Source organism: Trachypithecus francoisi, unplaced genomic scaffold, assembly GCF_009764315.1.
Source record: "Trachypithecus francoisi isolate TF-2019V2 unplaced genomic scaffold, Tfra_2.0 Lachesis_group0, whole genome shotgun sequence".
Taxonomy (NCBI): Eukaryota; Metazoa; Chordata; class Mammalia; order Primates; family Cercopithecidae; genus Trachypithecus; species Trachypithecus francoisi.
Window position 1 is genome coordinate 55,405,543 of NW_022681453.1, and position 22,253 is coordinate 55,427,795.

Sequence of the window (22,253 nt, forward strand, 5' to 3'; positions counted from 1 at the left end):
GAGTTTTAGAATTATCTGTATATTCTGTATATTAATTTATCAGGGATGGGCACGGTGACTCATGCCTGTAATCCCAGCACTTTGGGAGGCCGAGGTGGGCGGATCATGAGGTCAAGAGATGGAGACCATCCTGGCCAACATGGTGAAACCCTGTCTCTACTAAAAATACAAAAATTAGCCAGGCATGGTGGCACATGCCTGTAGTCCCAGTTACTCAGGAGCCTGAGTCAGGAGAATCACTTGAACCTGGGAGGCGGAGGTTGAAGTGAGCTGAGATCACGCCACTGCACTCCAGCCTGGTGACACAACGAGACAACATCTCCAAAAAAAAAAAAAAAGAATTCTTATCAGATATGATTTGCAGATTATTTTCTCCCATTCCAGAAGTTGCCTTTTTTACTCTGTTGATGTTGTCCATCCATAAAAATTCAGTCTATTTTTTTTGTTTCCTGTGCCTTTGATGTTATATCTAAGAAATCATTGCTAAATCAATTGTTGTGAAGCTTTTGCCCTGTGTTCTCTTGTAAAAGTTTTATAGTTTTAGGTCTTCCATTTAGGTCTTCGATCTATTTTGAGTTAATTTTTTAACATGGTGTTAGGTGAGAGTCCAGTTTCCTTCTTTTGCCTGTGGATATCCAGTTTTCCCAGTACCATTCATTCAAAAGACTGTCCTTTTGTTACTAAAACACTAGGGTTTCTGTCTAGGTCCCGCTGCTGCTTGGTACACAGAAAGCCAATCACTGAGACGATAAGTATGGCCAAGAAAGAAGGCTTTAATCAGGTGCTGCAGCCAAGGAGATAGAAGCTCAGTCTCAAATCCATCCCCCTAACTGACTAAAACTAGGGCTTTATATAGCAAGGAGGAAATGTAACAATATGTAAGAAAACAAAAACTAGAGAGGGGCAAGGAGGGCATCTGGTGACGTGATCTGATGAGTTCTAGTTATCTGATTCTTTTTTTTATATATAGGCCTAAAGGTCCTTTCCTGAGGGAAGGAACTCAGATAAAACAAATATGAGTTTCATGTTTTAACAGCAAAAGGGTCAATTTCCATGTTTATCCAAATACAATTGTCTGTGGGACTCTTGGGTTGGTTTCACTTTTTTTTCGTTGGATGATCTTGGCACCCTTGTCAAATATTGAGACCATATCTGTCAGGATTGTTTCTATGCCCTCTATTCTGTTTCACTGGTCTATGAATATGTCTTGTCTTTATGCCAGTACTACATTGAACTTTGTAGATTTGTACTATAGTAAATTTGATTACTGTAGCTTTGTAGTAAGTTTGGAAATTAGGAATTGTGAGTCCTCCAGCTTTGCTCCTCTTCTTCAAGATTGTTTTGGCAATTAAGTGTCTGTTAAGATTACATATGAATTTTAGGATGGCTTCTTTTTTTTTTTTTTTCGAGACGGAGTCTCACTCTGTCACCCAGGCTGGAGTGCAGTGGCACGATCTCAGCTCGCTGCAAGCTCTGCCTCCTGGGTTCACGCCATTCTTCTGCCTCAGCCTCCAGAGTAGCTGGGACTACAGGCACCTGCCACAATTTTTTGTATTTTTTAGTAGAGACGGGGTTTCACTGTGTTAGCCAGGATGGTCTTGATCTCCTGACCTTGTGATCTGCCTGTCTCGGCCTCCCAAAGTGCTGGGATTACAGGCATGAGCCACCGCGCCTGGCCCTGGGTTTTTTTTTTTTTTTTTTTTTTTCTGCAAAAAACACCATTGGATTTGTATACAGATCACAATGAATCTGTAGATTTCTTTTGGTAGGATTGACATCTTAACAATACTAATTCTTCCAATTCATGAATATGGGGTGTGTTTCCATTTATTTATGGTGTCTTTAATTTCTTTCAGCATTGTTTTATAATTTATATTGTGTAAGTCTTTCACCTCAAGTTCATTCCTAAGTGTTGTATTCTTTTTGATGCTATTGTAAATAAACTTATAGTTTCTTTTTTTGATTGTTCATTATTAGTGCATAGAAATGCAACTGGGTTTTATGTTAACTTTGTATCCTGCTGCTTTGCTGAATTCAGTTTTTGTAGACTGTAGGGTTTTGTACGTTTAAAATCGTATCATTTGCAAGCAGAAATCGTTTTACTTCTTTCTTTTCAATTTGGATGCCTTTTATTTATTTTCCTTGACTAATTTTCTCTGGCTAGAACTTCTAGTACTGTGTTGAATAGAAGTGGTGAAATTAGGCATCCTTGCCTTTTTCCTGATCTTAGAGGGAAAATGTTCCTTCTTTCATCATTGTGTATGATATTTGCTGTGGGTTTTGTTGTATATGGCTTTTATTAAGTAGAGGCAGTTTCCTTCTATTCTTAGTTTAAGTGTTTTTATCATGAAAGGGGTGGAATTTTGTCAAATGCTTTTTCTGCATCAATCGAGCTGATCATGTGACTTTTTCCCCCCACTTTCTTCTGTTTATATGGTGTGTTACATTGGTTCTTCATCCTTGCATTCCAGGAATAAATCTCACTTGGTCATGTGGTATAATCCTTTTAATATAAGATACGATCTAATATGTAGAAAACTGTAAGAAGTCACAAAAAAACTTTGAATTAATGAGTTCAGCAAAGTAGCAGAATGCAAAGTCAACATGCAGTTTACTGTTATTTCATTGAGGATTTTTGCATTAATTCATAAGTGATATTAGTCCATGGTTTTCTTTTCTCATTGTGCCTTTGTCTAGCTTTGGTGTCAGGTTACTGCTGGCTTCATAGAATGACTTAGGAAGTGTTCCATCTTTAATTCTTTAGGAAAGTTTGAAAACCAGTGGTACTAGTTCTTTTAAATGTTTGACAGAACTCACCAGTGGAACCATCAGGTGCAGGGCTTTTGTTTGCCAGGAGATTTTTGATTACTGATTCAATCTCCTTATTTGTTATAGGTCTATTCAGATTTTCCATGTTTTCGTGATTTCATTCTGATGGGTTTTATGTTTCTAGGAATTTGTCTATTTCATCTAGGTATTATGTTTGTAATTTCAAATTCCACTTGTTCATCACTAGTATACTGGAAAATAATTGAGGGTTTTTTCTTCTTTTTTTGACACGGGGTCTCGCTCTTGTTGCCCAGGCTGGAGTGCAGTGGTGCGATCTCAGTTCACTGTAACCTCCACCTCCTCCCAGGTTCAAGTGATTTTCCTGCTTCAGCTTCCTGAGTAGCTGGGTTTCCAGGTGCACACCACGACACCCAGCTAATTTTAAAATTTTTAGTAGAGATGAGGTTTCCCCATGTTGGCCAGGCTAGTCTCAAAGCCCTGACTTCAGGTCATCCACCCACCTCGGCCTCCCAAAGTGCTGGGATTACAGGCATGAGGCACCATGCCCAGCCTAGTCTTATATATTGACTATGTATCCTACACTGTATGTATCCTGCAGTGTTGCTATGATTGCATATTAGCTCCAACAGTGTTTTTTATCTATTTATTATTTCTTTCTTTCTTTCTTTTTGAGATAGAGTCTCGCTCGCTCTGTTGCCCAGGCTGGAGTGCAGTGGCGCATTCTCAGCTCACTGCAAGCTCTGCCTCCCGGGTTCACGCCATTCTCCTGCCTCAGCCTCCCGAGTAGCTGGGACTACAGGCTCCTGCCACCACGCCTGGCTAATTTTTTCGTATTTTTAGTAGAAACGGGGTTTCACCGTGTTAGCCAGGATGGTCTCGATCTCCTGACCTCGTGATCTGTCTGCCATGGCCTTCCAAAGTGCTGGGATTGCAGGCATGAGCCACTGCACCCAGTCAACAGTGTTTTTATTGATTTGGATTTTCTACATGGGCAGTCATGTCATGTATGAACAGTTTTATTTCTTCCTTCCCAATCAGAATACGCTTTATTTCTTTTTCTTGTCTTATTTCATTAGCTAGGCCTTCCATTATGATGTTGAAAAGGAGTGGTAAGGGGATTTTCTTGGTTTGTTCCTGTTTTCTTGCCTTCATGGAGAAACTTCTAGTTTTTCACCATTAGTTAAATTCTTAGATGTAGAGATTTTGTGGATGTTCTTTATCAAATTGAAGTTTCCCTCTATTCCTAGTTTACTGAGAGTTTTTGTCATAAATGACTGTTCAATTTTGTAAAATGTTTTTTCTGTGCCTATTGATACGATCATGTGATTTTCTTCTTTTGCCTATGGATGTGATGGTTTATATTGATATTCAAATGTTGAAACAGCCTTGTGCACCTGGGATAAATCCTACATGATTGTGGCATATAATTCTTTTTATATACAGTCATATGTTGCTTAACAATGGGATACATTCTGAGAAATGTGTTCGGTGATTGTTGTATGAACATCATAGAGTGTCCTTATACAAACCATGACAGCATAAGCCTACTGCGCACCTAGGCTATATGGTATAGCTTGTTGTTCCTAGGCTGCAAGCCTGTACAGTGTGTAACTGTAATGAACACTGTAGACAACTATAACACAGCAGTAAGTGTTTGTGTATCTAAACATCTCAATGTAGAAAAACTACAGTAAAAGTATGGTATAAAAGATATTTTTTTAAATGGCACACCTGTGCAGAATGCTTACCATAAATGGAGTTTGTAGGGCTGGAAGTTGCTCTGGGTGAGTCAGTGAGTAGTGAGTGACTGTGACGGTCTAGGACATTTTGTACACCACTGTAGCCTTGATAGACAACACTAAATTTATTTAAAAATATTTTTCGGTCTTCAGTAATAAATTACCTTTAGCTTACTGTAACCTTTTTCACTTTGTAAATGTTTTGATTAAAAACTTTTTTTACTCCTTTGTAATAACACCTAACTTAAAACACAGACACATTGTACAGCTATACAAAAACATTTTTTCTTTATATCCTTAGCCTATATGCTCTTTCCTTTAAAATTTTTTATTTTATTATTTAAACTTTTTTGTTAAAAACTAAGACACAATGTACACATTAGCCTACGCCTACACAGGGTCAGGATCATCAATATCACTGCCTTCCACCTCTACATCTTGACCCACTGGAAGGTCTTTAGGGGCAATAACATGCATAGAGCTGTCATCTCTTACGATAGCAATGCCTTCTTGTGGAATACAGTTAACTTTTTTTAAAATAAGTAGAAGGATTACACCTTGCTAAAATAATGCTAACATGTATAGCATAGTAAATACATAGACTGATAACACAGTTGATTATCAAGTATTATGTACTATATATAATTGTACGTGGTATACTTTTATACAAATGGGCAGCACAGTAGTTTATTTACACCAGCATCACCACAAACATGTAAGTAATGTGTTGCGCTATGACATTGTGATGGCTACAACTTCACTAGGAATTAGGAATTTTTCGGCTCCACTATAATCTATGGGACCACCGTTGTACATGCAGTTCCTCCTTGACTGAAATGTCATGTAGTGCATGACTGTATCATTGGATTCGGTTTGCTAATATTTTAAGATTCTTGCACCTATGATCATGAGATATATTGGTCTGTAGCTTTCTATTAATGTCTTTATCTGGCTTTGGTATTAGGGTGATGCTGGCCTTATATAATGAATTAGGAAGTATTCCTTTTGCTTCTATCTTCTGAAAGAGATTGTAGAGGATTGGTATAATCTCTCTCTTAAATGTTTGGCAGAATTCCCCCAGTAAGCCCATCTGGGCCTGGTGCTTTCTATTCGGGAAAGTTATTAATTATTGATTCAATTTATTTTATAGAAATAGGCCTGTTTAGAATTTCCATTTTTTAAAGTTTTGGTGGATTCTGTCTTTAAATAATTGGTTCGATTCATTTAGTTTATCAAATTTCTAGATATGGAGTTATTGATAGTATTCTTTTATTATCCTTTTGTTCAATACAGATCTCATAGACATGAAAAGGATAATAAAGGAACACTATCACTAAAAATTGATCCTTTCTTTTTATCTTAGTCTAATTGAAGGCTTATCAATTTACCTTATCGAATAACTACCTTTTGGTTTTATTGATTTTGTTTGTTTGTTTCTCAGTTGATTTTCTGTTTTCAGTGTCATTGATTTCTCCTCTAGTTTTTATTATCTCTTTTCTGCTGCTTCCTGTGGATTTAATTTGCTGCTCTTGTTACCTAAGGTGTAAGATCAGATTATTGATTTTTAGGTCTTTCTTCTTTTCTAATATATTATTTCAGTGATACAAATTTCTTTAATCACTGCTTTTCCTGCATCCTATGAATTTTGATACATTGTGTTTTCATTTCTATTTAGTTCAAATATTTTAAATTTCTCTTGAGATTTTTTATTCATGTGTTACTGTTTAGCCTTACATATATTGAGATATTCCAATTATCTTTCTGTTGTGAATTTCTGGGTTCCATTGTGGTCTGAGAGCAGACTCTATATGATTTCTATTCTTTTAAATTTGTTAAAGTATGTTTTATGGCCCAGAATGTTCTACCTTGGTGAATAGTCCATGTGAATGTGAGAAGAATGTGTATTCTGTGGTTGTTGGATGAAATATCCTATAGAGGTGAATTCTATCCAGTTGATTAATAGAGTTTTGAGTTCAAGTGTGTCCTTTTTAACCTTCTGTCTGCTGGATCTTCCTACTTCTAATAGAGCAGTATTGAAGTCTACAGCTATAAAAGTAGATGCATCTATTTCTTCTTGTCATACTATTAGTTTTTACCCCATGTATTTTTATGCACTGTTGTTAAGTACATACACATTAAGAACTGTATCTTACTGGAGAATTGAGCCCTGTATTATGTAATGCCCTTCTTTATCTAATAACATTACTGGCTTTGAAATCTGTTATATCTGAAACTAATTCAGATACTTCTACTTTCTTTTGATTAGTGTTAGCATGGTGTATTTTTTTCCATCTACTGAAAAAATGTCTTTATTTAAATTGGTTTTCTTTGAGATATTATATAATTGGGTCTTATTTCTTGTCCCATTATAATTGTCTTTGAATTGGTACATTCAGATCACTGTGATTATTGATATAATTGGATTAATATCTACCATATTTGTAACTATTTTCCATTTGTCACCTTTGTTCTTTGTTGCTATATTTGTCTTCTCTTTTTTCTTACCTTTTGTGGTTTAATTGAGCATTTCTTTAAAATGTATTTTTTTTATATGTTTTTAGGGTCTCACTCTGTTGCCCAGGCTGGAGTGCAGTCATGCAATCTCAGCTCACTGCAGCCTCAACCTCCCAGGCTTAAGCCATCCTCCCACCTCAGTCTCCCAAGTAGCTGGGACTACAGGCATATGTCACCATACCTGGCTATTTTTTTTTTTTTTTTAATATTTTGTAGAGACCAGGTCTCAATATATTGCTCAGGCTGGCCTTGAACTTCTGGGCTCAAGTGATCCTCCTACCTCAGCCCCTCAAAGTGCTGGGATTACAGGTGTGAGCCACTGTCCCCAACCAACATATTTCAATATGGTTTCTTTTATCTCCCTTTGCTGGAAGCGAAAGAGATTTCTCTCCGATATTTACTGAGAGAACCTGGTTTAGCTCCTAGAAGTAAAACTCACAAAAGCATGGGGGCCTCCCTATAACTAGGTCCCCCTGGAGTTTTTATCACTGGGACTTGTCCACACCTAGCAATTTGTCAGCTACAGTTTGTTTTTCCACCCCTTTCCCAGTTTCTGTGGAGGTTTCTGTTCCAGTCTGTTGTGATTCTCTGTATCCACCTGACTGTCTCTCCAGTTGTGGGAGCAGTGGTGTATTAGTCCGTTTTCACACTGCTGTCAAGAACTACCTGAAACTGGGTAATTTATAAGAAAAGAGGTTTAATTGACTCACAGTTCCACATTGCTGGGGAGGCCTCAGGAAACTTACAATCATGGTTGAAGGGGAAGCAAGGCACTTCTTACATGATGGCAGGAGAGAGAGAGAGAGAGAGAGAGTGCAAAGAGGGAAGTGCCACTTTTAAATAATCAGATCTCATGAAAACTCGCTATCACAAGAACAGATGGGAAACTGCCCCTATGATCCAATCACTGCCCACCAGGTCCCTCCCCTGACACGGGATTGCAATTTGAGATGATATTTAAGTGGGGACACAGAGCCAAAGCATATCAAGTGGATTCTCCTGTGACCTCACCGAAGTTTTTAAGAAATACATGCACATGTATTTTTTATATCAAGAGCGGGTAAGTATAATGCTAAACAAGAAGTTAATAGAAACTGCATGTTTCCTCCCCTCTTTGAAAATACTCTAGCAATTGTTTTTAGATAGAGTGCATATTTCCTGGAGTCATTGTTTAAGAATAATAGACAAACAGGCTGGGCATGGTGGCTCACACCTGTAATCCCAGCACTTTGGAAGGCTGAGGTGGTTGGATCACCTTGAGGCCAGGAGTTCCGAGACCTGTCTGGGCACCATGGCAAAACACCGTCTCTACTAACAGTACAAAAATTAGCCAGGAATGGTGGCGTGCACCTGTAATCCCAGTTACTGGGGTGGCTGAGGCAGGAGAATTGCTTGAACCCAGGAGTCAGAGGCTGCAGTAAGCCAAGATCACGCCACTGCACTCCAGCCTGGGCAACAGAGTGAGACTCTGTCTTAAAACAAACAAAAAAACAAAGACACTACAAACCCACTTTGCTTTTCATGAATTGAAAATCATTATATGGTGTTGTCAGGAGATCTTAGACTCTGTGAAAGGCATTTTCCAGAGAGTCGCCCAAAATTGGAAGGGTGTTGGGGGGCCGAAATGCCTAGGCAGAGATGATGGGTTTGATGTAGTAAAGAGTAAGGAGTCACCAAAGTGTCTTAGCAAGGGAATACTCTAAAAATCATGTTTTAAGAAGAGATTCTACCATCTTTGTCCGGGGTATGGGTTCATAGAGAAAACCTAGCGTCATAAAACAAGCAAGGAAAACCATGGATTATGAAAGGATCTTTCTACAAAGAGAGTAATTAGTACTTCTCTATTTTGCAGACTCTCTCAGTACCTTCAGAATATTTACAGCCTTCCCAAATGTAATGTGTACCCTTCTCAAGACTATGCATAATGCAGTCACTTGAGAGTTGTGCTGTGTTTTACATAGATTGACAGGTTCTTGTTCAAAGTCATTGTGATGGCATCTTTTCATTTTCTTTTGGGGTAGTTTTAAATACATTTTCCTTTTTAAGAAGGCTAGGATGTTTGGGGGAAAAATGCTCGTACTTTTTATAAGCCACTTATTCTCATAATGCAGATTAACTTCACAGCACATAAAAAGAATACTGGAGAACCCTTGCATGATTAAATATGTCCCTAGAGGATTAAATTTTTCCACATATTTATAAGCCAGTGCTATTAACAATGTTCCAGCATTAAACTTTCTGTACATCCTCATTATGGAGGAGGCCTTTTTTTCTTCGTTCTGCCCTTGCTGTTAGTTTTTCCATGGTCAGATATGTAGCACTATAAAATTATCTGTGGAAACATACAATCTGAATGTTTAACTGGAGTCTAACAAAGTATCATGTCTGAGACTGTTCCAATTTTGTTCAAAGATGTCAGTTTTTCAGACTTACTTGTTCTTTTGTCTTACTGGAAACCTGGCAGAAGGTAGCTATTTACAGGCATGTCTTAGAGATATTATGGAGTTTGTTCCAGACCACCACAATAAAGCTAGTATCACAGTAAATCAAGTCTCACAATTTCTTTGGTTTCTTAGTGCATATAAAAGTTATATTTTTACTATACTGTAGTTCATTAAGTGTGTAATAGCATTATGTCTCAAAATACATGCATACCTTAAGTAATACAAAATACTTTTTTTTTTTTTTGCTAAAAAATGCTAACAATTATTGAGCTTTCAGCATGTTGTAATCTTTTTGCTAGTGGAGGTTCTTGCATTGCTATTGATGGTGGCCACCTGATCAGGGTGGTAGTTGCTAAACGTTGGGGTGGCTGTGGCAGTTTCTTAGAAAAAGACAAGTTTGTTGCAGCAGTTGGCTTTTCCTTTCAGAAAAGATTTCTCTGTAGCATGCAGCGCTGTTTGATAGCATTTTACCCACAGCAGAACTTCTTTAAAATTGGAGTTGTCCTCTCAAACCCTGCTGCCACTTTATCAACAATGATGTTCTAAATCCTTAGTTGTCATTGCAACAGTGTTCACAGCATCTTCATCAGGAATAGATTTCCATCTGGAAACCACTCTCTTTGCTTACCTGTAAGAAGCAACTCCTCATCTGTTCAAGTTTGATCCTGAGATTGCAGCAATTCAGTCACGTATTCAGGCTCCACTTCTAGTTCTCTTGCTTTTTTCACCACATCTGCAGTGACTTCCTCTTGAACTCCTCAAAGTCATCCATGAGGTTGGAATCAACTTCTTTCAAACTCCTTTTGATGTTAATATTTTGACTTCCTTCCATGAACCACAAATGTTCTTACTGGTATCTAGAATGGTGAATCCTTTCCAGAAGGTTTTCAATTTACTTTGATCAGATCCATCAGAGAAATCACTCTGTATGGCAGCTATCGCCTTATTAAATGTATTTTTTAAACAATAAGTCTTGAAAATAAAAATTACTCCTTGGCACAGGGCTGCAGAATGGATATTGTCTTAGCAGGCATGAAAACAACATTTATTTCTTTGTACATCTGGATGACCAGGTACATTGTCAGTGAGCAGTAATATTTTGAAAGGAACCTTTTTTTCTGAGCAGTAGGTCTCAACAGTGGGCTTAAGATATTCAGTAAACCATGATGTAAACAGATGTGCTGTTACCCATGTTTTGTTGTTTGTTATAGAGCACAGGCAGAGAAGTTTTGGAATAATTTTTAAGGGCCCTAGGATTTTTAGAATGGTCAGTAAGCTTTGGCTTCAACTTAAAGTCACCAGCTGCTTTGGCCTTGACCAAGAGAATCAGCCTATTTTTTGAAGCTTTAAAGCCAAGCATTGACTTCTCCTCTGTAGTTACAAAAGTCCTAGGTGGCATCTTCTTCCACTAGAAGGTGGTTTCATCTATGTTAAAAATCTGTTGATTAGCCACATCTGTTTTCTGAGCTAGATCTTATAATAACGTGTTGCAGCTTCTACATCAGTACTTACTGCTTCACCTCTCACTTTTATGTTATGGAGACACCTTCTTTCCTTAAACCTCATTAGCCAACCTCTGCTAGCTTCCAGCTATGCTTCTGTAGCCTCCTTACCTCTCTCAGCCTTCATAGAAGTAAAGAGACTTTGAATTTTGCTCTGGATTAGGCTTTGGCTTAAGGGAATATTGTGGCTGGTTTGATCTTCTCGACCACTAAAACTTTCTCTGTAGCTCTTTTACTTTCTTATTTTTGTGTGTTCATTGGAGTAGCACTTCTAATTTCCTTCTAGAACTTTCTCTGTGCATTAACAAATTGGCTGTTTGGTGCAAGAGGTGTAGCTTTTTTTTTTTTTTTTTTAGTATGTCTCAGCTTTTGACATGCCTTCCTCACTACCTCACTATGCTTAATCATTCCTAGCTTTTTTTTTTTTTTTTGGAGACAGAGTCTCACTCCGTTGCCTAGGCTGGAGTGCAGTGGCGCAGTCTCAGCTCACTGCAACCTCTGCCTCCCGGGTTTAAGCGATTCTCTTGCCTCAGCCTCCCTAGTAGCTGGGATTACAAGCGTGCACCAAAACGCCCAGCTAATTTTTGTATTTTTAGTAGAGTCAGGGTTTTCACCATGTTGGCCAGGCTGGTCTTGAACTTCTGACCTCAAGTGATCCACCCACCTCGGCCTTCCAAAGTGCTGGGATTACAAATAGACATGAGCCACCGTGCCTGGCCCATTTCTAGCTCTTGATTTAAAGTGAGAAATGTGTGACTCTTCCTTTCACTTGGGCACTTTGAGGCCATTATAATTGGCCTGCTTTCAGCATTGTTTTGTCTCAGGAAATAGGCCAGAGGAGAGGGAGAGCGATGGAGGAATGACCAGTTGGTGAATTGGTCAGAACACATACAACATTTATCTACTAAGGTCACCATCTTATATAGGTACAGTTTGTGGTGCTCCAAAACAGTTACAATAGTAACACCAGAGGTCACTGATGACAGATCACCACAACAGATATAATAATAATGAAAAAGTTTGAAATATTGTGAGAATTACCAAAATGTGACAGAGAGACGCGAAGAGAGCACATGCTGTTGGAAAAATGGTATTGATTGCTTTGTTCAATGCAGGGTTGCCACGACTTTCAATTTTTTTTTTTTTTTTTTTGAGACGAAGTCTCGCTCTGTCGCCCAGGCTGGAGTGCAGTGGCCGGATCTCAGCTCACTGCAAGCTCCGCCTCCTGGGTTTACGCCATTCTCCTGCCTCAGCCTCCCGAGTAGCTAGGACTACAGGCGCCCGCCACCTCGCCTGGCTAGCTTTTTGTATTTTTTTAGTAGAGACGGGGTTTCACCGTGTTAGCCAGGATGGTCTCGATCTCCTGACCTCGTGATCCGCCCGTCTCGGCCTCCCAAAGTGCTGGGATTACAGGCTTGAGCCACCGCACCCGGCCAATTTTTTTTTTTTAATTACTAAATACGTAGTGCTTACCATTTCAAAAAAGATCATTTAATTTCAGTGCACATTTTTTCCTGACATAACATTCTGGTTTATAAGGAATCTTGTTATTACTGAGGGATTGAGTTATTTATTAAATGCCATTTTTTTTTCAGGTGTTAGGTTGTCAAATTAATTTCCCGTGGCTAATCAGCCTGGGCTTGACTCTATGCACATAATGGTCCTGCACTCCCTCAGCTCTCCAGGACTTGCAGTCTCTCTGATCCCACCAGCCTGCAGGTCTTTTCTTTGTTTCTTTTTCTTTCTTTCTTTTTTTTTTTTTGAGACAGAGTCTTGCTCTGTCGCCCAGGCTGGAGTGCAGTAGCGCAATCTCGGCTCACTGCAAGCTCCACCTCCTGGGTTCACACTATTCTCCTGCCTCAGCCTCCTGAGTAGCTGGGACTACAGGCGCCCGCCACCACACCCGGCTAATTTTTTGTATATTTTGTAGAGACGGGGTTTCACATGTTAGCCAGGATGGTCTCGATCTCCTGACCTCGTGATCTGCCCGCCTCAGCCTCCCAAAGTGCTGGGATTACATACGTGAGCCACGCTGCACCTGGCTGCCTGCAGGCCTTTTCTTACCAGCCAGGACTCTTTCCCAGTCTCTTCAGTGGTGTTCACCAGACCCTCAGTTTCTCTGACCTTAACCTTTTGATCCTTATTCTGCCAGTCTCTTAGCTTAGATGGGTTCTTAATTTCTTTTCTCCCCAAATTTTTATTTTCTGTCCTGACCAGAGGCATCAGATTGTTCTACACTGTTTAAATGTGCCAGTCAGCATCTCTTCTTCCACTCTCTGCACAGCTGGGCCTCAGGGTCACCACTCTTCTCAAGCCCCATAGTCTAACCCTTCTCAGGTCACACAGGACTTCCTGCCTGCTATCTAGACCCTGGAGCTCCCCTGCCCCCTGTCCCCTGTCCCCTGGTCCCTTCACTTTTCACTGCTGCAGCTTTGCTCATCCTTCCCTCCTCATTCCTGCCCCTGGGGGAGAGCTGCCGTCCTTTCCAGTGCCAACCTCTTCATCAGTGCGTTAGAGTTCTGCTTCAGCACTAAACAAAAACAAACCAACTAAATTAAGATTTTAATATTTTTATATTAATATTTAAAATTGTTTAATTTTTATAAATGTTAAATAACATTTGGTTTTAAGAAATATTAAATATTTAATTTTAATAAATATTGTTTATTAACATTAAATAAAGGTGATCAGGTGGGAGGATCACCTGAACCCAGGAGGTTGAGGCTACAGTAAGCTATGATTGTGCCACTGTACTCAAGCCTAGGTGACAGAGCGAGACTGTCACCAAAAGCAAAAAAAAAAAACAGAACTGTTTGCAGCAACAAAAATTAGAAAGCACTACCCTTTAACAGACAGCTGATTAAATTATGGTGTATTTATTATTGGTGGCAAATTTTAATAAATATTAATTTTTAATAAGTTTTAAAATCTTAATAAATATTGAGTAATATTTAATATTAAGTAACACATGCACATGGATTTAAAAATTAAAGTAGTATAAAATAATCTACAGAGGCTACTATTTGATGCCAGTTTGTGTGTATGTGCATTCTTCCATAGATGATACATGCATAAACAAGTATGTACATCCATGCATTTCTTCCTCTTCCTGTCTCCTCCTTCCACTCTTTTTGAACACAAATACTATCTATACACAGTCTAGATATTGCTTTTTAAATATATTGCTATGTTTTGGAAAACAATTTGTGTCAGTATTATAAGACCTGCCTCATTCCTTTAACAGATACAAAATATGTTGTTTTTTTGTTTTTGTTTTTGTTTTTTTTTTTTTGAGACTCTGTCACCCAGGCTGGAGTGCAGTGGTGTGATCATAACTCATTTCAACCTCAACCTCCTGGGTTCAGGTGATCCTCCCACTTTAGCTTCCCAAGTGGCTGAGATTGCAGGTGCACTCCACCATGCCTGGCTAATTTTTAAATGTTTTTGTGGAGTTGAGGTCTCACTATGTTGCCCAGGTTGGTCCTGAACTCCTAAGCTCAAGCAGTCCTCCTGCCTTGGGCACCCAAAGTGCTAGGATTACAGGTGTGAGCCATCGTGCCTGGCCCAAACAGTGTTTCAGTAAGCATCCTTACAATGGAAGTCTTTGTGCCCTTGTACAACTTTATCAGTATGAAGTCTTAAAAGTGGAATTGCTAGATTAAAGGGTGCCTACATTTTCATCTTCTAAAAAGAGAAAAATTCTATTTCTTGTATTATTACTGTTCCAGTCTGTTTATGCATTGTTGATTTCTTAGGTATGTCTTCAATATCTGCTATCTTTTTAAAGCATTCATCTCTTTATTTCTTGTGAGTTCTGAGAGAATTTCTGAGGCATTCTGGTTCAGCATTCTACATTTCACAGTCCCTGTGATCACTGAATTCCTAAATGTGATACTCATTGTTTCTAAGAACTCTTTACTGTTCTCATATTGTTCTCCTCTCAAGTGTACAGGCCTTTTATTTTTTAACTTTTCATTGAAGGATAACATATCCAAAAAAACACACAAATCTTGTGTTCAACTTAATGAATTCTCAAAAAATACACCTTATGTAACCAATGCTTAGATAAATAAACAAATTATTACCAGCACTTTGGAGTGTCCCTTGTGCCCCTTACAGTCTCTCTGTGGGTAGCCACTATCTTTTCTTCTAACACCACACATTCATACTGCCTACTTCATTTTAATTTTATATAAATGTAATTATACAGTACATACTGCTACTCCTTCCTTTTGTGTAACATTATGTTTGAAGGTAGTTTGTTCTCACTGATATATAGTATTCCATTGCATGACTATACCACAATCCATTTGTTCATTCTACTGTTGATGGTCACCTCAGTGGTTTCTAGTTTTGGGCTATCATGAATAGCGCTGCTATGGACACTTTCGTTTGTGTCTTCTGGTGCACATATGTACACATTTTTGTTAGGTGTGTATACACATAGAGTAGAATTGCTGCATCATAGGGTATAGAGTCCTGGTTGTTCCACATTCTTGCCAGCACTTGGTATTTTGTCATTTTAATGTTTTTGATAGGTGCAAAGTAGTGTTTCATTGTGGTTTCAGTGTTCATGTCTCTAAATACTCATGCCATTGGCTCTTTTGATATCCCCTTTTGTGAAGTACCTATTGAAATTTATTTTTCCATTTTAAAATTATTTTTAAAAAATATATTTGGCTAGCTGGTATGTCACTTTTTTTTGACAAAATCCTTTTGCCCCTCCCTTCCCATTTATCCTTTTAAATTTATTTTCTTGGCTTTTCTCTCACCTGTTTTCTAACCAGTGAACTTTAGGGCCACTAATCCTAACTCTTCTAGAATTTTTAGTGAATTTGCATGAAACTTACTTTATTGAGAAAACATTGATATGCAAACTGGAAGATAATGTTATTGTCATTCTAAGAAGGGAAAAGATGATAAATACTAAGCCGCTTTTAGTTTTTTGGCCACTAGATTGCATTTTATCCCCATATTGCATTCTAGTTTTTTGGCCACTAGATTGCATTATTATCCCCATATTTAATTCTCATTTTAATTTTATTTTTGACAAGAGCTTGTAAGAAGTGAAAGTCTTTTAATTTGCATTTTAAGTCTGGAGCCTCCTTTTTAAAAAATGTAAATGTTTTACAGGTTCTTGATCAATATGAACGAGAAGGATTTAACTTCCTAGCCAAGGTGTTTAATTCTTCACATTCCTTCTTAGAAGACTTGACTGGTCTTACATTGCTGCATCAAGAAACCCAAGCTGCTGAGGTAGGAACAAAACAAGCTTTCTGTAGTGAAGACTGACATGCTTAAAACTATTTGATATTCGCCATATGGAAAAAGAAGACAGCAATTAATTTTAATTTTTGTAACTTAGAGCAAATATCACTAAATAAGTCTGCTAGTTACCAGAGAACAAATAACCTTCAGCGAGTGCTGGATACTGATGTGTGTAGGTTGCTGTCCAGTAGGTGCCTAATACACAAAATCACTGTGATAAAGGAAGTATAGGTTGTAGATTTCTAGGCATCTCTTGTCCTTACTGAAGATCTGCATGTGTATGGCCATTGGAGAGAGTTGACTTTAATGTTCATGTATCAAAATGTAAGTTGGTGAAGACATTGGACTCCAGCTATGTTCTTTAGAAAGAAGGTATTGGACTCTGGCCATGTTCTGATCAGAAAGAACATGCCTGGCTTGTTCATGATTTGATCAGTCTTCATAGACCCTGAACCGCACCATGAAATGGCTTGCCCAGACACAACCCAAGAGGGCCATGCTTTGTTTCTCAGCTAGAATATTTTGCAGATCTTAATTTCCTGGGTCATTGCATCATTTTTTTTTTAAGACTGAGTTTAAGAAATAAATTATTGGCCAGGCGAAGTGGCTCACACCTGTAATCCAAGCACTTTGAGAGGTCAAGGTGGTGGGTCACAAGGTCAGGAGTTTGAGACCAGCCTGGCCAACATGGTGTGAAACCCTGTCTCCACTAAAATAAGAAAATGAGGTGGGTGTCGTGGCAGGCGCCTGTAATCCCAGCTACTTGGGAGGCTGAGGCAGGAGAATTGCTTGAATCCTGGAGGCAGAGGTTGCGGTGAGCCGAGATTGTGCCATGCATTCCAGTCCGGGTGACAGTGTGAGACTCTGTCTCAAAAAAAAAAAAAAAAAGAAATTATTTTGTTTTTTCCAGATGCTCGCTGTTCTTAGAAAAGGGATTGCTGTGCATGGTGGTAGAGCTATTTGGATCACTTGGCAAAATGTGCAATTCCTCAGATTTGATGAGTGAATTAAATCAGTATCTTTTCCCCTTAGTTACCTGGGTAAAGAAACTATGAGGAGAAATGTAGCTTATGGAGTGTTTCCACAAACTACATAAGGAAAACCTTGACTTCCTGTGTCCTGCGGGGGTATTGCACTTGCCATTAGTCCTTTTCAAGTTGCAATTCTTCCCACCAACTAAAGAGAAATATATAAATTATTTCTAGCTAGGTGGCAAAACTCCCTCAGCCATCTTGTCAAATGATTGCATAGGTGCAAAGATCTATAAACTCCTCCGTAGGTTACATATCCTTACCATTCAGGGAGGCCTCAAGTTGTTAATGAATAGATGGCCAGACCCAATACTGGACTAGCCAGTGGTGAAAGGGCTGCTGTTTGGAGAGGTGGAGCTAGCACTGAGTATAGGAAGACCATGTGGAAATACCAGAGTCAGATCTTTTGGAGCTTTGAGCAGATTGTGAGATTTTCGGGTACACCAGGGAGGCAAGATAGTACATCTCTAGTGCTGGACTTAAACTGAAGGCAGTCCTTCTTTAAATTGTTTTAGTGTCCCCTGGGCATTAAACAGATGCAGTCTTCCACTTATCGCCAGTAGTTAGAGCCACAGAGAGTCTATTTCAAGTTTCAGGAGATGAATGGCATCTCTGCTGCTCTTTGAGAGACTTTAAGGTATTTTTCCCCTGAATTGTAATTGGGTTCCCGGGCAGGGTTCAGAACATTGTGTTTATTGTCTGCCATATTATCTTTTAAGCAGTGCTGTACTGCCTGATGGTATAGAAGAGGTAACATAGATGTTTGCAAACATGCAGTCATTTGATGAGATGGCTAAGGGAGTTGTGCCACCCAGCTAGAAGTAATTTACATTATTTGTTTAGTTAGCTAGAACAATTTCAACTTGAAATTGAGCCACTTTTCCCCTCTAAAACAGAGCAGATGCTAGAATAGTGGGCAGGTTTCTAGATTTAACCTGATTTATCTTACATTTTAGTTTGTCAAACCTTAATGGCTTTTTCAAAGACTTAGAGAAAGTTTAAAAGCAATAGTGACTAAATAGATGGTGGAGCAGAAGGGAGTGTGGTTTCATCCACGAGCCTGAGTTTTCTTTTTGAATTTTCCTCTACTAAATTATATCTTTAGCTTTGGAGTCATATGTCACATCAAATTTTAGATTAGAGATGGTAAACTGGTTGGCCTATGAGCCAGATATGGCTTGCAGGTATGTATTTTTTGGCCTGCCCTGTATGTTAAATTTTGAATAAAGCCATCATTTAAAAATCACAAGTTTTAGGCTAGGCATGGTGGCTCACAGCTGTAATCCTAGCACTTTGGGAGGCTGAGGTGGGCAGATCAACTGAGGTCAGGAGTTCAAGACCAGCCTGACCAACATGGTGAAACCCCGTCTTTACTAAAAATGCAAAAATTAGCTGGGCATGGTGGCACATGCCTGTAATCCCAGTTACTTGGGAGGCTGAGGCGGGAGAATGACTTGAACCCGGGAAGCAAAGGTTGCAGTGAGCCAAGATTGCACCACTCCACTCTAGCCTGGGTGACAGAGCAAGACTCCGTCTCAAAAAAAAAAAAAAAAAAAAAGAAAGAAAGAAAAATCACAAGAGGGTCTGAATTTCCCATTTCCAACTTTGAAAAATCAGATCTGGGAACTCCAGACATGCATCTCTTAATAGTGATGGTTAGCTAGAGCCAAGAAGCAAACTTTATCGATCACGCACTTGATATAAAATTTAAAGGTATTACAAAATATTCTGGGCTGGGCACGGTGGCTCATGCCTCTAATCCTAGCACTTTGGGAGGCCAAGGCGGGCAGAGTGCCTGAGCTCAGGAGTTTGAGACCAACCTGGGCAACACAGTGAAACCCCATCTCTACTAAAAATACAAAAAACTAGCCCAGCATGGCAGCATGCGCCTGTGGTCCCAGCTCCTCAGGGATGAGGCAGGAGAACTGCTTGAACCTGGGAGGCAGATGTTGCAGTGAGCTGAAATCATGTCACTGAATCCCAGCCTGGGCAACAGAGTGAGACTCCGTCTCAGGGAAAAAAAAAAAAATTCTGTGAAAAGGGAATCTTCCTTCTATACCTGTCTCTTTAGCTCCTCAGTTCTTTTCTGGAGACAAACTGTAGTTACTTTCTTGCCCAGAGATATTCTTTAGGTTATATTCTTTATTTAGATGATGCCCTTTAGTAGGTGACCCTTAATAGGTATTTGAGTTTATAACCCCTGTCTTCAAAAATGATCATTTTTCTTAACTCTGAATAGGACTGTGTTTTAAGATAAGGTTTGAAATACAGTACTTAGTAGAGGACCTCATAACAACAAAAATTGTTATAACTACATCATTTTATATTACTTGGAAAAATGTGTGTGTAAGCAAAATATATAAATATATTAAAATATATATGTAAATATACCTTTACATATATCTGTGTAAAAGTATTTTGATTTACATACCTGATTCCCAATGCGTTTACAGGTGGTCAGTAATAAAAACACAGAATTCTGCATTCTATTTAGAAAGGTCTCCACTTATTTATTTTAGCAACACAATCAAAATGCTAAATTAATTCTCATTTTGGGTTAACTGTTTCCATCAATCAACATTGAAATTGCAAACGATTCAACTAGATAATTATGTGACATTACCATTATATACCTTGTTTATAAAATATGTGTTTAAAAAATGTACTGAACATCTTTTGAAAATCTGATACTAAGCACTGTGCTAGTAACTGAATACAGAAGTTAATGAGACGCTGACCCTCATGGGCTCATAGTCTAGTGTGAGAAACTGACATGTAAATAGTGAGCTCTAATGCAATAAAAAACGTTTTAGTCATTTGTATATTAAGTGCTGAGAGAGCAGTTACTTCTGCCTAGGGGAATAGGGATGTCAAAAGCTTCACAGGAAGAGAACAAATATTTCACTTAGTTTTAAAGGATGAATAGACTATTTTTAAAAATAAAAGTTGGATTTTGGCAGAGGAAGAGTAGAGAAGGGAAGGGCAAGAGGCCTAGGGCATTCTAGACTGAATAAAGGTCTCTGAGGCCAAGTCTTTAGTATATTACTCAAAATCATGAGTAGTGTGACATACTTGGAGCCAGAGTTACCTGAAGTCAACATAATGTTTTTTAATAACAGCTTTATTGAGTTATAATTCACATACCATAAAACACACCATTTTGGCCGGGCACGGTGGCTCACGCCTGTAATCCCAGCACTTTAGGAGGCCAAGTTGGGTGGATCACTTGAGGTCAGGAGTTCGAGAACAGCCTAGCCACATGACAAAACCTTGTCTCTACTAAATATACAAAAATTAGCCTTGAGTGGTGGCGGGCGGCTGTGTTCCCAGTTACTCAGGAGACTGAGGCAGGAAAATCACTTGAACCCGGGAAGCAGAGGCTGCAGTGAGCTGAGATCGCACTGTTGCATTCCAGCCTGGGCAACAAGGATGGCGGGGGGAAAATAACCACACATACACATACCCTTTTAAAGTGTGCATTTCAGTGGTTTTTAGTATATTCACAGAGTTGTGCAACCATTACCACTCTCAGTTTAGAAAATTTTCATCTCTCCCACCCAAAACAAACTCTGAACCTATTAAATGGTCACTCCCCATTCCCTCCTTCCAGCCCCTGACAACTACTAATCTTCTTTCTGTCGTAAGGATTTTCTATTCTGGACACATCACATAAATGATCCTTTGTGTCTGGCATCTTCTGTTTAGCACAGTGTTTTTAAGGTTTATCCATGTTGTTGTAAGGTACGTAATTGTTTTTTATTTAAAGAAAAAGTCTCAATGCTATTAAAATTTTCCATATTCTTTGCACCTGTGGTCTGTCTCCCTAAATATAGCCCCATTTATGAAGGAGGAATGCAAAGCTGATCCAACTGGAGACTACAGATTCCTTTATATTCATAGAAAGGGGCACATAGTAATGAATTGGAAGCTATACCCAAGCTAGAATCGTCTAGATTTGTGAGATTGACTAATGCAACCCAATTTTTTGCACTCATCCCCTGTCCATCAGATACCTGAAAATGATTGCAATGATTTTAAACTAGGTTACTGGCATCATCATACTGCTGTTGAGATTAGCAGGCAAATTACCAAGTTAGTTTTTATTGGAGGAGAGGTCAAGATCTGAGGTGCAGAGTGGAGACTGGGGACCAGGCTGACAAAGATGAGTTTGTTTTAGGTAGTGATGACTTTGAGGTCGTGGGATAAGTGAGTGAAAATGACTGGTTGGCATTGGAGATGGGATGGAGATGGAGCTTTGAGAAAAAGAAGAGCACTAGTAAATTGATTTAGTTAGACAAAGGAGATTTAGCCTGTTCCATTTAGCGCAGTGAGGAGAGGCTAAAGAGCTAGGATGCAATAAAAAAAAATTTTAATGAGAAATGTGTGTGGTAGATTAATTTTATCTCAAGTTATAGATTAAAAATTTTAAATACCACATAAATGCCATTTGCCTTTGCTAGTGTTATATTTTATGAAGAAGGGGCCTTGCATAAGGGTGATATACTGGACTTTGGGGACGCGAGGGAGAAGCTTGGGAGGGGGGTGAAGGATAAAAGACTACATACATATTGGGTGCTGTGTACACTATTTGAGTGACAGGTGGACTAAAATCGCAGAAATCACCACTAAAGAACTTACCTGCATATCCAAAAACCACCTGTACCCCAGAAACTATTGAAATTGAAAAAAAGGGGACTTGGACAGATACCCATATTCTTTGCCAAATTATAGTTGCATTCTGCTCATGGGGGATTAGGAGTTTCCATGGAAGAAAGGCCCCACTCAGCTTTCTCTCCTCTTAAAATGTTGCCTTGTGAATTAGGGAATTTTGCATAAAGTTCTGACCTTTACTTCCAAGACCTTTACTGAGAATGGGTTTGGATACTTGGAGATTGATCGTGACTCCCTGTCCCTCCTAGATCTTTATTTAGCCTATTTGGAACCCAGGGAAATGGCCTTAAAGTT

The 22,253-nt window shown here is 38.9% G+C and overlaps 1 protein-coding gene across 10 annotated transcripts in view; it reads left to right on the forward strand.

Annotated features, from left to right (window-relative positions):
- Positions 1-22,253, forward strand: part of ATG7 (autophagy related 7) — a 273,593-nt gene that overhangs the window by 135,614 nt on the left and 115,726 nt on the right. For 9 of the 10 annotated variants that reach the window (XM_033210683.1, XM_033210692.1, XM_033210693.1 and 6 more), the window contains one exon: positions 16,123-16,245. The exons of the other annotated variant lie outside the window; for it this stretch is intronic. In XM_033210683.1, coding sequence (XP_033066574.1) covers positions 16,123-16,245 — 123 coding nt within the window. The remainder of the gene's footprint in view (positions 1-16,122; positions 16,246-22,253) is intronic. 10 annotated transcript variants of the gene reach the window in all.